Genomic DNA, 12,192 nt, shown 5'->3' with positions numbered 1-12,192 from the left:
CATTTGCATGGGAATGGTTGGGAGAAGATAGGGTCATCTGTTATGTGAATGCCTAAGAGATCGGGAGTCGACGCCAGAATATGTCGGTGTGAATATTTCGGATTTCAGGCTAAGCAAATCGGGCCTGGGAATTGGTTCATCCATAAAACTAATGCGAAGCTATTAGGACAGTACGGTCTAGACTTGCAGACACCAGGCATTTCCACGTGAGTTATCTTGATGAAGTATGCTTGTAAAAAGTGCGATTTTGGGCTTAAATGCCAACGCTATCACGAGGAAACTTGACATATAATGTAAATATCACTAGTTACATGATTTTAACACTTACTCCGTAGAGATCCAGACTTTGGTAGTAGATAAGGCCTAAGCCAAGGTTTATTCGTAACCATGGCATATGGGACGCGGAGCCACTAGTTCTTCCGTGTACTAGATAGAGTAAGGCTCCATATTTGACCATGACATACAGCTGGCTTCTTGCTAGTGACAGGTTCATTTAGCGACAGGCTGAAGAAGCAGTGTCCACTATCTATTTATGGAGACTGGTCCTCATGGATGATAATGTCAGCGACTTGTCACATCTGTAACCATCTTGCCTGCCTCTAGCCCATACAAGTTGCACTATAGAGCTGCTATTGCTAGATAGTATATATGCAAGCTTTTTCTTCAAGCTGAAGGAGCAAACTATATCTCAAACCTGTCCTGGGTCTCCTCCAGTTCCATCGGGACGATCAGGCCGATGTGGGGAGCGGATCAGGGATCTGGCGGCCTCAGGCAGCAGCACATGCGGCGATTCCCCCTCGTGGGAAGTTGTAAACAATAATTCATTCCGGCCTCAAGTCCCTGAGGACAGCACTCCAGCACGAATCATCGCTATTGCGCTCGCGTATCGCACCATCCCGGTCCTGTTACTCAAGCGTCCCACTGCCATATCCAATCGTCATGTCTCTCTACCTGTGAGCGAATTACACCATCTATAACTCTCACAATCCGCATCACCATACCTGGCACTTTCGTCCACAAGTGCTTAATCTCCATTTACAACCCACGGAAAGATGGATAACCCACAGAAGACCCCCAGCCGACCGAGTGGCATACCTCGCTTGGCCTCCAGATTACCTCTACCGACGTCTGCCGCCACTAAATCCCTGCGTCCCTCCCCCTCACGCGAGAAGCTACAAACCGACCCCGGTCTCCATGCCAGTCGTTTGAGCAGACCTTCTCAGGAGCCCGTCTTCAAAAAGCCCCTACCGAAATATACGGTGCCAAAGAAGCCCTTAGGTACTCAGCGACAAGAAAGAGATATCTCTCAGACAAGGACAAGCGATGCGGAGGGAACAGAACCCGCAGGGGCATCAAATAACAAATCCCTTTATCTGGAGGCCGATTATGCACCGGCTCATGATGCAGAGCCTCGGGGTCGCACACGACCATCACTGTCCGAACGAACAATCGAGACTCTTTCCCAAATCCCTCCTTCGCCTAGACCGCAGAGCAGACAATCCAGCAGTTTCTTCGGCGCAACTAGTCCCATGCGCTCGCCGTCTCGTCCGCCGTCTGCAATGACAAGCTATTCAAGGTCGCCGTCAAGGTCATCTTCTCGCCAACCGAGTGGAAGCGACTACCTTTCCCGTCCATCCTCGTCCATGCGTCTTCCGTCGAGGAGTGGTCCATTGTTTTCTGCGAACAGTGCAGCATCCGATCAAAGCTCCATTCCAAACACAGATAGTCCATCGAAACTGAAGCCGCCTTCTAATAGGATAACACCCTACGGCCGGAAAAGCGACGTGACATCCGCTTCCAACCCTCGTCAAGCACCTACCAGGGTGTCTACGAGGCCCGCAGAACCTACTGTAGATGCTCCGCAGGAACGCCTCGAAGTGAAGAAAACCCGGAAAGTCCAGCAGAGTCTCTCGGTCCAGAGGCCATCCTTGATGGGTACACGGTCGCCATCGGCAAAGTCCACATCATCAGATCTTACTCCGGAACAGCAGACTGAGATGGAAACAAGAAAGGTCTCGAAATCATCTAGCGCTCTGAGGGAAAGTATCGCAAAGGCGAAAGCCGCGCGCAAGGCCGAGGCTCAGAAAGCCACGAAGCCGACAACTGCAGCCGATGGGTTCAATTTTGATACAGAAGATCCGTTCAACCAAGGTCCTAAGGATCCAAACCATGGACTTCTGCGAAAGCGCATTGATGGAGGTCGAACTTCCGGTCACTTGAATATCGCGGCTATGTCTCTTAAAGAATTGCCAAAAGAAGTCATGACAATGTACGACTTCGATACCAATTCCACCTCCGATTGGTATGAAAGTGTGGACCTTGTTAAGTTCATCGCTGCGGATAACGAATTCACGGAGCTCCCCGATGATGCATTTCCCGATATCGATGCACACGAGCTAGACCCAGAAGTTGACGAAAGGGGAAATCAATTTGGCGGGCTCGAACTTTTAGACCTTCATGGCAATATCCTGCAATCGCTACCAATAGGCCTCAGAAGGCTGGAGCGGCTGCACACCCTGAACCTATCTAACAACAATCTCAGTATGGACGACATAAATGTTGTTATGGACCTATCAACTCTCAGGGATCTGAGACTTGCCAGGAACAAGCTTCAAGGAGGTCTCACTCCGAATATCGGACGCCTTTGCAACCTGGAAGTACTGGAACTGCACGAGAACTCATTAACAGAGCTTCCTGGAGAGCTAGCAAAACTGGCTTCCCTCCGAGTCTTAAACGTGGGAAATAACCAGTTAAGCACTCTACCATTCGAAGAATTGCACAAGCTCCCGCTCAAGGAGCTCCACGCCCCGAAAAACCAATTGAAGGGGACTCTCTTGCCAGCTTCTGTGCCAAAATTCGAGACACTACAAATCTTGGACGTAGCCAGCAACGCATTGGTGAGCCTCTCGGAGAACAGTGGCCTCGAACTTCCCCATTTGCAGACTCTAGCAATCAACACGAACCGCATTCAATCTCTACCTGATGTTTCATCGTGGCAAGCTCTCCTGACCTTGTTAGCGGAAGATAACAGTTTATCAGAACTTCCTCACGGGTTCACTGAGCTGAAAAATATCAGGAATGTGGACTTCACTGGTAACGATATTTCAAGACTGGACGAGAAGATCGGCTTGATGGAGAGTCTCGTCACCTTCCGCATAGCCAATAATCCCCTGCGGGAGCGCAAATTTCTGAGCATGAACACGGAGGACCTCAAGCGCGATTTGCGTAACCGATGCGAACCGGAACCGCAAGATACAGACGACGAAGGTTCTGTTGCGACTCAGTTTACGTTGGCGCCAGAAACACCGGTCCAGACGGCCTCATGGCAAATCAAGTCTGGTGGTGTCGTCGACAGGTCCTACACCGATCTGCGGGATGTAGAAGTACAGGAGTTGGAACGCATCGATTTCCCCGAAGTCCGATGCCTCCAATTACAACACAACGAGTTACAATGTTTCCCTGTTCCAGCGCTCAGCATGCTCGCATCTAACCTAGCCGACCTGGATCTTTCGAATAACCCGCTCAATACTGCATCTCTCTTCTCAGGGCCCCTTTCCCTTCCCTCTCTTCAGAATCTCACCATAACCGCCGCCGGCTTGACTACACTTGAGCCGCTACTAAATAGCCTTACTGCTCCAGGTCTCACCTACCTAGATGTCTCATCCAACCGCCTCTCCGGACCGCTTCCTGCCATGCGCCGGAGCTACCCGAACCTGACAACATTACTGGCTTCTGATAACCGAATCAGCAGTCTCGACTTTGAAGCTGTGCAGGGTCTGCAGGTTCTAGACGTAGGAAACAACGATATTGGCGTCCTGCCGCCGAAGCTCGGCCTGTTAAGGGCCGAAGGGTCTAGCAAGAACTGGGGCAACGGCTCGCCCTTGCGACGCTTCGAAGTGGCAGGCAATAGTTTTCGGGTTCCGCGTTGGCAGGTGGTAGCCAAGGGGACCGATGCGGTTCTCGAATGGCTCAAAGATCGTATCTCCGAAGATGAACTGCGCGAGTGGGAATCGGGCGACGAATCGAACGATGAGTAAATCTGCAGCATAATGTGATATTAGGTACAACTAAGATCGAGGAGATCTGCTTGGGAGGACACTTGATTTCGGCTTCTTGACTGATGTATATTATACCATCTAGAGCGCACATACATACAAAGCATTGGTATCTAATATATCGCAACCTAATCGTGACTATGTACTCTCCCGGGAAGACCTCACTGCTGCTACATAAACATATAACTTAAGGACCTACCATGAAAATCCGATATGAGTGGTGTTGCGCATGCCTATTCACTGCGTCGCATCGATAACAGACTTGCTAACTTGGTCCATGACCTTCAGCCAAGTCCTGGCCCAAGTGGTGAACTTGTCCTCCTTCTCTTGCGGCGCATCGGCAGAATCAGTCATCTCCAAGGGAAGACTAGCTAGGTCGACGGCCTTGACGGCGCAATCCTTTGTCTTGCGAATGTATTCGAGGGATTTCTCTGTGTTCGCCTCGTACAACGCGCCGGCCACCTCGTCAATATGTCCAGGAATCTGCTGCAGATATTTCATCAAGGCTTCCAGCTTGCCGACGAGTGACGGCGAATCGGAAGATTTCTTTAGTCGGTTGGCCGTGATGGTGGGGTATATCTGCGAAACCGGTTTCAGGATCCGGAGAGCCGACTTCTTCTGCTCATGAAGAGCTGCCGTATCCTCTTCATCTTCGTCTTCTTCTTCTTCATCCTCCTCGTCATCCTCATCGCCCTTGCCCTTCCCGTCATCGCTCAAAAGGTCATCGAAGAAGTCATCGCCCTCCTCATCGGGATCCCACTCCTCGATCTCCTGGACCGCATCCCGTACAAGATCTCTCCATTCCTCCACACGTCGAACCACAAAGCCGACCACACCCTTCGCTGCGATATCAATCAGGACATCGCAGGAGTCCCACAAGCGCCCAGCCGCCACCGTGACCGCATCCTTCTCTGATTGCGACAAGCCGCCTTCCTTCTTCTGAGCATCCTCCGCCTTGTTCGCAACCGTCTGGACCTCCTGGAGTAGTACTGTCGTCTCTTTCAGTGCTGTTTGGGTCAGAGCATGCACTTCGGATTGGAACGCCTTGGTGTGATGGGCCGGGGTGACGAGGAGTGCTGCGGCGACCAGGGAGGGCAGCACAGACTCATTCAAGGCGTTGATAACACTCGTGGCAGCAGAGGGGGTGAAGGGAGAAGTAATCGTGAGGAGCGAGAGCTTGGTGGCTTGCGATTTCAGGGTCGTCGACGCGGCGGAGAGGAGGGGTAAAGCATCTTTTGCGGAGAGGTCGGTGGAAGAGGAAATATCGCTGGAAGAGGAGGCAAGGGCACCCTGAAATTGTTCCAGGAGCGTCACGCTCGTCGTCAAAGTGGATTGGAGTTTCTGCGACATTTTAATGCGGTTGCGCTGTTCGGATCGAGCCGGTTTGTTGACTGGCTTATTGGAAGGAAAGCGATGCGGATGGACTGGACGGGCGGAGAAATTTGTTGTTGCTGCGGGGCGCCTTCAACTTTCCTTCTGATTAGGGTTCTGCGGGGTCACCTGCGGCTGGTTGGTTTGTCCGCGGATGTACCTGATGGATGGGTTGATGATGATGTTGAAGATGATATTTATTGGAATTCGAGGCACAAATGGGCTTATATGAATTTAATATGAGCTTGACTAGTAGTGGTATGGTAATAACTTTCAGCACTACACGAATGATAATTGCCTCTGTGACTTTGGCAGATAATGTGTTGAGATATATAATGATCAGACGACATCATTACAATCATCTTCAGCAAATGTAGTTCCAATATTTCCAGTGACCCTTGATCCAATCGCCTCATAGGACCAGAGAAACTATATATTTCAGTCATTGAATACCCACTCCCCTTCTTTACTCAGCATCCACTGCCTGAGGCGTGTCAATACTAACCATAGAAGATATCCCTTCCGAATGAGTATGAGCCACGACCAACACATAACCCACCAATACGATGATGAGAGCAACAAGCTTATCAGATATGGCAGGCACAATAGCAAATCTCACCAATGCAATCCCAAGGCATTCCAAGTGAACGTAGACACAAATATTGTACTCCCTGAGCGACCAAAATCCATGCCCTAAGCCTGTGCCCTCATTTACCGATTTGGGAGCTCGACAGCTTGGCATCTCTCCGATCGCCGACCGAAAGCTCCGTCGCGGCCATCTTGGTTTTAGTCTTGTCTGCACTTCTCCATCCCCAGCAACCCCCTCACCAGTTATTTTCCGCGCGTTTCACCTCTCTAATCAAAACCGCCCATGCCCTCTGCATTAACTCTAATGACCTAAACCCCTTTGCCAAAAATGGGCACCACCAAACCTCGCCCTTCCGGCCGGGCCTCCGTCGCCAAGGTCCAATCTCTCCCCGACAAGACATTCGTCATCGATAATGGCGCATACACCCTGAAAGCCGGCTATGCGCCGGACTCTGCACCTCCAGAGGACCAATCGAAAGCGCTTGCAGCTTGCACCGAAATTCCAAATGCGATCGTCAAGACCCGTGGCAACAAGATCTACGTCGGCTCTCAGCTGAACACACATGTGACGGACTGGAACGAGATGATGTTTCGTCGTCCCGTTGAGAAAGGCTACATTGTGAACTGGGAGGCTCAGAAAGAGATTTGGGAGCATTCGTTTTTTGATGAGAAGACCGTGCGCAGTAAGGATCTGCGGATTACGGATCCCGAGGACACGACGTTGTTGTTGACGGAGGCGCCGAATGCATTGCCTGCGCTGCAGAAGAATGCAGATGAGATTGTCATGGAGGAGTGGGGGTTTGGAGGGTATCTTAGATGCGTTGGTAAGGATGCTAGGTGGTCGTACGCTGATTGCTTGGAGAGGGTGATTGCTAACGGAGACGCGTATTGCATTTAGGACCATCGATGAACGCTTGGAATGATGTCCAGTCGCTGTTCGGGGATCCTATTGTGCAGAAGGCAAACACAACAGTGTCTCCAAAGGAATGCTTATTGGTGGTCGATTCGGGTTACTCTCACACCACCGTGACACCGATTTACAAAGGACAGCCGCTTCAACGTGCCATTCGCCGACTCGACCTTGGTGGCAAGCATCTTACGAACTACCTGAAGGAAATGGTTTCAGTACGGCAGTACAATATGGTGGACGAGACTTATATCATGAATGAGGTCAAGGAAGCTGTCTGCTTTGTTAGCAACAACTTCGTCGGCGACATGGAACAGACGTGGAAAGGCAACCGGAAACGCGGCCTGCCGGACCCCAGCGAGGGGGTGATGGTGGACTATGTCCTTCCTGATCCCAATGCAGGCAAGAAGGGCTTCATGCGACCGCATGATGCTCTCTTGAACGCCAAGAAGAGGAAAGGAGGATTGTCGGGGGCCAGCGCGGAAGCACTATCGGAAGACGCTCTGGTCTTGGGCAACGAGCGCTTCGCTGTTCCGGAGATCTTGTTCACTCCCAGCGACATTGGCATGAAGCAGGCCGGCATTCCGGATATTATCATGCAAAGTCTTTCTGTCTTGCCTACCGGACTGCATCCCGCGTTTCTGGCCAACGTTTTGGTCGTCGGTGGCAATGCGCTACTCCCAGGATTTGTGAACAGACTGTAAGTATGGCCTTGATATGTTTGGCGGATTGGCATCTTGTTGCTAACCGGGTGGCAGGGAGTCGGAATTGCGCCAACTGGCTTCCGCGGAATGCGCTGTCCGGGTGAAATGCCCGCAAGAGTAAGAGCTGCTGCCCTACTTCCTGACTACTGTCTCTTCGAACTACGAGCTGATGATCGTAATCTTTCTATTCACAGCCCGATTCGCTCCGCCTGGTTGGGGGCGTCCCGATTTGCTACTAATAAAGACGAACTCCGGAAAGTCGCCATCACCCGGCAAGAGTACCAAGAGCACGGTTCTTCTTGGGTAAGTCGGAAGTTTACTGGTGCTATATAAAGTTCAGCGGGCAATGGCTGTCTTTGTGGAGTTCAGGATTTTGCATTGATTGGAGTGTTACGGGGTTTGATGAGGCATGCTTGCTTTCCCTGCTTGCTTGCCTGGGTGCTGTTCGGTGTTTGTCTTCATACTTTTTTAGCGATTCTCTGTGATACCCTCGAAGATGTTGGCCCATCCCAAGCCAGTGGAATTCATAGAACAATGTCATTATGTCATTTCTCATCGGGGATGAGCGATGATGGTTTATCATTGCTCAGGGAAAATGGTGAGAGGTAGAAGCAGCGCTAGTAGGTCTTCATGCACTGCTCGACCACGCCAGAGACCAATACGTGAACCGACGACCAGTCTTCGGACTGCTGTTGGGCAGTGGCTAGTTTAGTTTGGTGACGATCGGAAGGAAGGAAGGTGAGCGAGCGAGCGAGCGAGCGAGTGATTGTGAGTCATGGAGGGGATTGGGGGAAAGAGTAGTAGTTTGTTGCGGTGAGGCTGGGATGGGCTTTGCTTTGCTACCTGATCTTCTTTTCCTGCTCGCCCCGCAGTCGAACACGTCGACAACCTCAACCGACGGTCAACCGCATGGTCGCGCTCCATGCGCCAGCTTACTTTCTTTTCGTCGTCTATCCCGAATTCCGGTCGCCAATAGTCCTCATCTATCCCTTCCGTATTCTCGCGGTTGGTCGAGGAAACTAGCATGGACCAGGTGGTGCCCCGCCGCTCAAGGTCACCCTACAGCTGCACACGGACGAATGATGTCAAACTATCTAGCAGGAAGCGTAGTCTGAGAGGTATCTCTAGCAAATAATGGGCGGTGGACATGTGGCATTCGACTGCCTTACCCATGGCATGGGTCGCTTAGTTGTCGCGCGATATACCCACCTTCCTCTTGTCTGGCTCTCTGGTCATCCCGGATGATATGCCGAGCAGTCCAACAAACAACCCGAATGATGTCTATAAAGACCCTGGCAGCTCTCGCGCCGGCTGCCGGCGATTTTATGCTAGTTATTATCTCCTACAAAACTCAATTTACACCATACATACATAACTTCAGAACTACAACTCCATTCAAAGACCCTTGCCACGATCTCAGTATTATGTTACTACTGTCCATTGCTCGTTGCTCGTGCCCTACTCTCTAAAGTCGAAACCAGCGATTATGGATTCCAGCGTCCCGGAATTGCACCCAGCAATCATTCAGTCCGATCTACTCCTCCCCATCACCGACCCCGTCCCCAAGTGTACGACCCTCAACCGCTCTATCTCGTAGGTCAGCCAGAAGAAATCACAGCCACTGAAAGAGATTCCTTGCCGGAAGACAAGATGACTGCGTTTAACGTCAAAGATCTGGCTGCGCGCGCTGCCCAGCGCCTCGCGGAACACCGCCAAAAGAGCGAGGCCCGTGGCAGCACTTTCAGTACGGAGCCACTGCCCATGGACCGTGTCTCGAGTCTGGACACCAATTCAATGAGAACCATGTCACATAGTGAAGACGAACACCGCCACAAGTCGAAGATGAGTCGGCTTGTGCAGAAGGTTCGAGGGCGGTTCTCGAAGCGTCTTGCGAAGAGGGAGGTAATCGACGAGTAAGTATCCCATCGAGATATACCGCTCAAGCCTTTTCTTTTGATAATGGCGCTAACTCACTCTATAGACCCTGCGCATGCTGCTTGGATATTATGCCTGCGGAATGCCTGATCAGCATGCCGTGTCAGCACAAGTACTGCAGCAGATGCTTGAAGAAGTTGGTGTTCACAGTCATGCCGGAGGAAGGACTGTTCCCACCCAGATGCTGCAAGCAGAAAATCCCAACGGAGGTCATCCTCCCCGTGCTGACACCGAAGGAGAGGACAGTCTATTTCGCCAAGGTGCAGGAGTATGCGACCCCAGCCAGAGAACGCTGGTACTGTCCTGCGCCGACGTGCGGCCGGTTCATCCCACCGAAGCATCTGAACAGTAAGCTCTCGTCTCAAAGCTGCCCATACTGCAGCACGACGTTCTGCTCTGGCTGCAGATGCCTGGAGTACAATAATAGTACTTCGACCGGGAAGAAAGATCCGGGCTTTATGGCCGTCTTCGAAGATCCGCGACTCGGCAAAGCGCAGAGGGGTCTAAAATGTGGCTCTTTGGTGGACCTCTTGTTCAATTGTGATCACGTTACGTGTCGATGCAAGGCACAAGTTTGGTGAGTTCCCCCTTCACCCTGCCCACACAAGCTGCATCTAGATATCCTAACCAAGACACAGTAACCTCTGTCGCAACCCATGGCTATCGTGCACTTGCGCCAAACCAGGTCAACGGCCCATCGACTTCCTCACCTTCATCATCGGCCACAGCGGCGTGAACAAAGACCAGGAGGCCGAACTCGCCGCAGTGGTGGCTGCCATCCTATGCAACGAAAGGTTGCGGGATGAAGAATTGGCAAAGACCCAAAGCGGCTTGAAGGAAAAGGCGGGAAGCGCTAACAGAAGTCGGGCAAGTCTGCTGATACCGCAGCAGGCGACTCGGGCTAGGAGGGTTTCCTAGGCTCTGAGTATTGGGTGGATAGTAACCAGATTGATTATTGTATCTCCAACTTGAGGGAGGCAATTCTGTTTTTTTCGAAAATGTATCCTGGCGGCACACTCCTTAACTTTTCCTTTGTCTAGTCGTGTTCAATTAGCGTGTTATGATTATGAGAATGGATTATTGACTCTATCTGATGTTGTTGTCTGATTTGTAAGCGTATGACGAATAGTTAGTATATGAGTCGTGACTTGTAGCTGGTACAAGTGTTGCTGAGACACCTTAAGGGTAATGTATGTCTAGGTGTATAATGTTAATGCTGTGTGCTGTCTTTGCTGCATGCAGTATGGCTACTTCTCGGTCACCGGAAGTTAAATGTACATGCAATCCGAATCAGTCATTAGCAAGACACACCAAACCGGGGTACATAATATTTAAGACATCACAGCATATAAGGGAGGGATATCGCAACATTCGCTTGGATAGATACAGAGTTGATTGGATCAATCAATCAATTAATAGTCGTAGAAGCCCTTTCCAGACTTCTTGCCCAGCCACCCAGCATCAACCATACGCTTCAACAGCCCGGATGGCCGGTACTTACTATCACCAGTCTCCTGATGCAAGACATTCATGATAGCGAGACAAGTATCCAGACCGATAAAGTCCGCCAACACCAACGGACCCATAGGCACATTTGTGCCCGTCTTCATGATGTTATCAATATCCTCACGACCACCGACGCCGGTCTCTAAACAGATGATTGCCTCATTGATATATGGCATGAGGATCCGGTTCGCCAGGAAACCAGGCGAGTCCGCAGAAACAGAAGCGACCTTGCCCATACGCTGGACAAAAGCGATAGCGGTGTCCTTTGTTTCCTGGGAGGTTTGCAAGCCAGCGATAATCTCTACGCCCTTTTGCACGGGGACTGGGTTCATGAAGTGCGTGGAGATGACGCGCGAGGGGGCCTGCAGGTCCCTGGGGTCTGTTGTGGTGGCGGCTGCGATCTTGGTGATGGAGATGGAGGAGGTGTTGGTAGCGAGGATGGCATGTTTAGGGGCAATTTGGGCGAGTTTCGAGAAGATAGAGGTCTTGAGGTCGGGGATCTCAGGGACGGCTTCGATGACAAAGTCGACGGTGGAGAGGTCGTCCATTTTCAGGCTCGGGGTGATGCGCGCCCGGGCGGCGTCGGCGGCGTCCCGGGTGAGACGTTCTTTGGATACATCTTTGTCGAGGAGTTTGTCTGGAAGAATAAGGGTGGTTTAGTTTGATGGGGCTGGGATGGTGATGAGGGGGAGAACAAGTGGGTGCTGCGTACCGGCGAACTTGAGGCCCTTGTCGATGGATGCTTGGGAGTTGTCGATTAGGGTCACTGGGACTTGGGCTTTCTGAGCAGCTACTAGAGCAATTCCTAACCCCTATAGATTATTAGTTGCCTTGAACTTTTATATACTGGAGCGAATATCATATTGTCAGGATCACTAACCATCTGCCCAGCTCCTATCACACCCAGCGACTTAACCTCGGCAGCATGGACAGCGGACGAGGTGCTGAAGGCCCGCGAGGCCATTGAGGGGCCCCGGTGGCAGAGAGAGCGCAATGACGAAGATAGCATTTTTTTTCAATTTAGGTACGAAGACTCTCGATGCAGGATACAGAGCAGATCTAGCAAAGAGAGGAAGGAATGACCCGATAGTAAATAGATGGCCGCGCGGAGATGCATCGGGCCTCG

The 12,192-nt window shown here is 51.3% G+C and overlaps 5 protein-coding genes across 5 annotated transcripts; 3 read left to right on the top strand and 2 right to left on the bottom strand.

The window, feature by feature from the left end:
* The first annotated feature begins 882 nt into the window (after positions 1–882).
* Positions 883–4,155, top strand: BO83DRAFT_334508 (uncharacterized protein). The gene has a single exon (XM_025528382.1). The coding sequence runs from the start codon at positions 1,053–1,055 to the stop codon at positions 4,035–4,037; it is 2,985 nt and encodes a 994-aa protein (XP_025390354.1). The 5' UTR covers positions 883–1,052; the 3' UTR covers positions 4,038–4,155.
* Positions 4,146–5,452, bottom strand: BO83DRAFT_376941 (uncharacterized protein). The gene has a single exon (XM_025530863.1). The coding sequence runs from the start codon at positions 5,403–5,405 to the stop codon at positions 4,293–4,295; it is 1,113 nt and encodes a 370-aa protein (XP_025390353.1). The 5' UTR covers positions 5,406–5,452; the 3' UTR covers positions 4,146–4,292.
* A 787-nt stretch (positions 5,453–6,239) lies between these two features.
* On the top strand, positions 6,240–8,206 carry arp6 (actin family protein). Its single transcript, XM_025530862.1, has 4 exons — positions 6,240–6,838; positions 6,913–7,621; positions 7,680–7,742; positions 7,820–8,206. Exons 1-4 carry the CDS (start codon positions 6,343–6,345, stop codon positions 7,956–7,958), a joined length of 1,407 nt encoding a protein of 468 aa, XP_025390352.1. The 5' UTR covers positions 6,240–6,342; the 3' UTR covers positions 7,959–8,206.
* Positions 8,207–8,941: 735 nt separating this feature from the next.
* Positions 8,942–10,706, top strand: BO83DRAFT_357455 (BRcat and Rcat domain-containing protein). The gene is made up of 3 exons (XM_025529253.1): positions 8,942–9,538; positions 9,607–10,137; positions 10,199–10,706. The coding sequence occupies exons 1-3, from the start codon at positions 9,276–9,278 to the stop codon at positions 10,476–10,478; spliced, it is 1,074 nt and encodes a 357-aa protein (XP_025390351.1). The 5' UTR covers positions 8,942–9,275; the 3' UTR covers positions 10,479–10,706.
* A 266-nt stretch (positions 10,707–10,972) lies between these two features.
* BO83DRAFT_308474 (3-hydroxyacyl-CoA dehydrogenase family protein) lies at positions 10,973–12,075 on the bottom strand (the record flags this gene model as incomplete). Its single annotated transcript, XM_025527369.1, has 3 exons — positions 10,973–11,703; positions 11,779–11,878; positions 11,947–12,075. 3 exons carry the CDS (start codon positions 12,073–12,075, stop codon positions 10,973–10,975), a joined length of 960 nt encoding a protein of 319 aa, XP_025390350.1.
* Positions 12,076–12,192: the final 117 nt, after the last annotated feature.

The sequence above is a fragment of the Aspergillus eucalypticola genome (assembly GCF_003184535.1).
Source record: "Aspergillus eucalypticola CBS 122712 chromosome Unknown BO83scaffold_7, whole genome shotgun sequence".
In the NCBI taxonomy this organism is placed as follows: Eukaryota; Fungi; Ascomycota; class Eurotiomycetes; order Eurotiales; family Aspergillaceae; genus Aspergillus; species Aspergillus eucalypticola.
The sequence above is the reverse complement of the archived record's forward strand: the minus strand, read 5'-3'. Positions and strand labels throughout refer to the sequence as shown.

Excerpts from the sequence above, each read along its gene's own strand:
- BO83DRAFT_357455 (XM_025529253.1), top strand. The coding sequence starts at position 9,276 with ATGACTGCGTTTAACGTCAAAGATCTGGCTGCGCGCGCTGCCCAGCGC. Across the intron at positions 9,539-9,606 it reads AAGAGGGAGGTAATCGACGA|ACCCTGCGCATGCTGCTTGG; the intron begins GTAAGTATCCCA and ends CTCACTCTATAG. Across the intron at positions 10,138-10,198 it reads CGATGCAAGGCACAAGTTTG|TAACCTCTGTCGCAACCCAT; the intron begins GTGAGTTCCCCC and ends ACCAAGACACAG.
- arp6 (XM_025530862.1), top strand. The coding sequence starts at position 6,343 with ATGGGCACCACCAAACCTCGCCCTTCCGGCCGGGCCTCCGTCGCCAAG. Across the intron at positions 6,839-6,912 it reads AGGGTATCTTAGATGCGTTG|GACCATCGATGAACGCTTGG; the intron begins GTAAGGATGCTA and ends TATTGCATTTAG. Across the intron at positions 7,743-7,819 it reads CGGGTGAAATGCCCGCAAGA|CCCGATTCGCTCCGCCTGGT; the intron begins GTAAGAGCTGCT and ends TTCTATTCACAG.
- BO83DRAFT_334508 (XM_025528382.1), top strand. The coding sequence starts at position 1,053 with ATGGATAACCCACAGAAGACCCCCAGCCGACCGAGTGGCATACCTCGC.
- BO83DRAFT_376941 (XM_025530863.1), bottom strand. The coding sequence starts at position 5,405 with ATGTCGCAGAAACTCCAATCCACTTTGACGACGAGCGTGACGCTCCTG.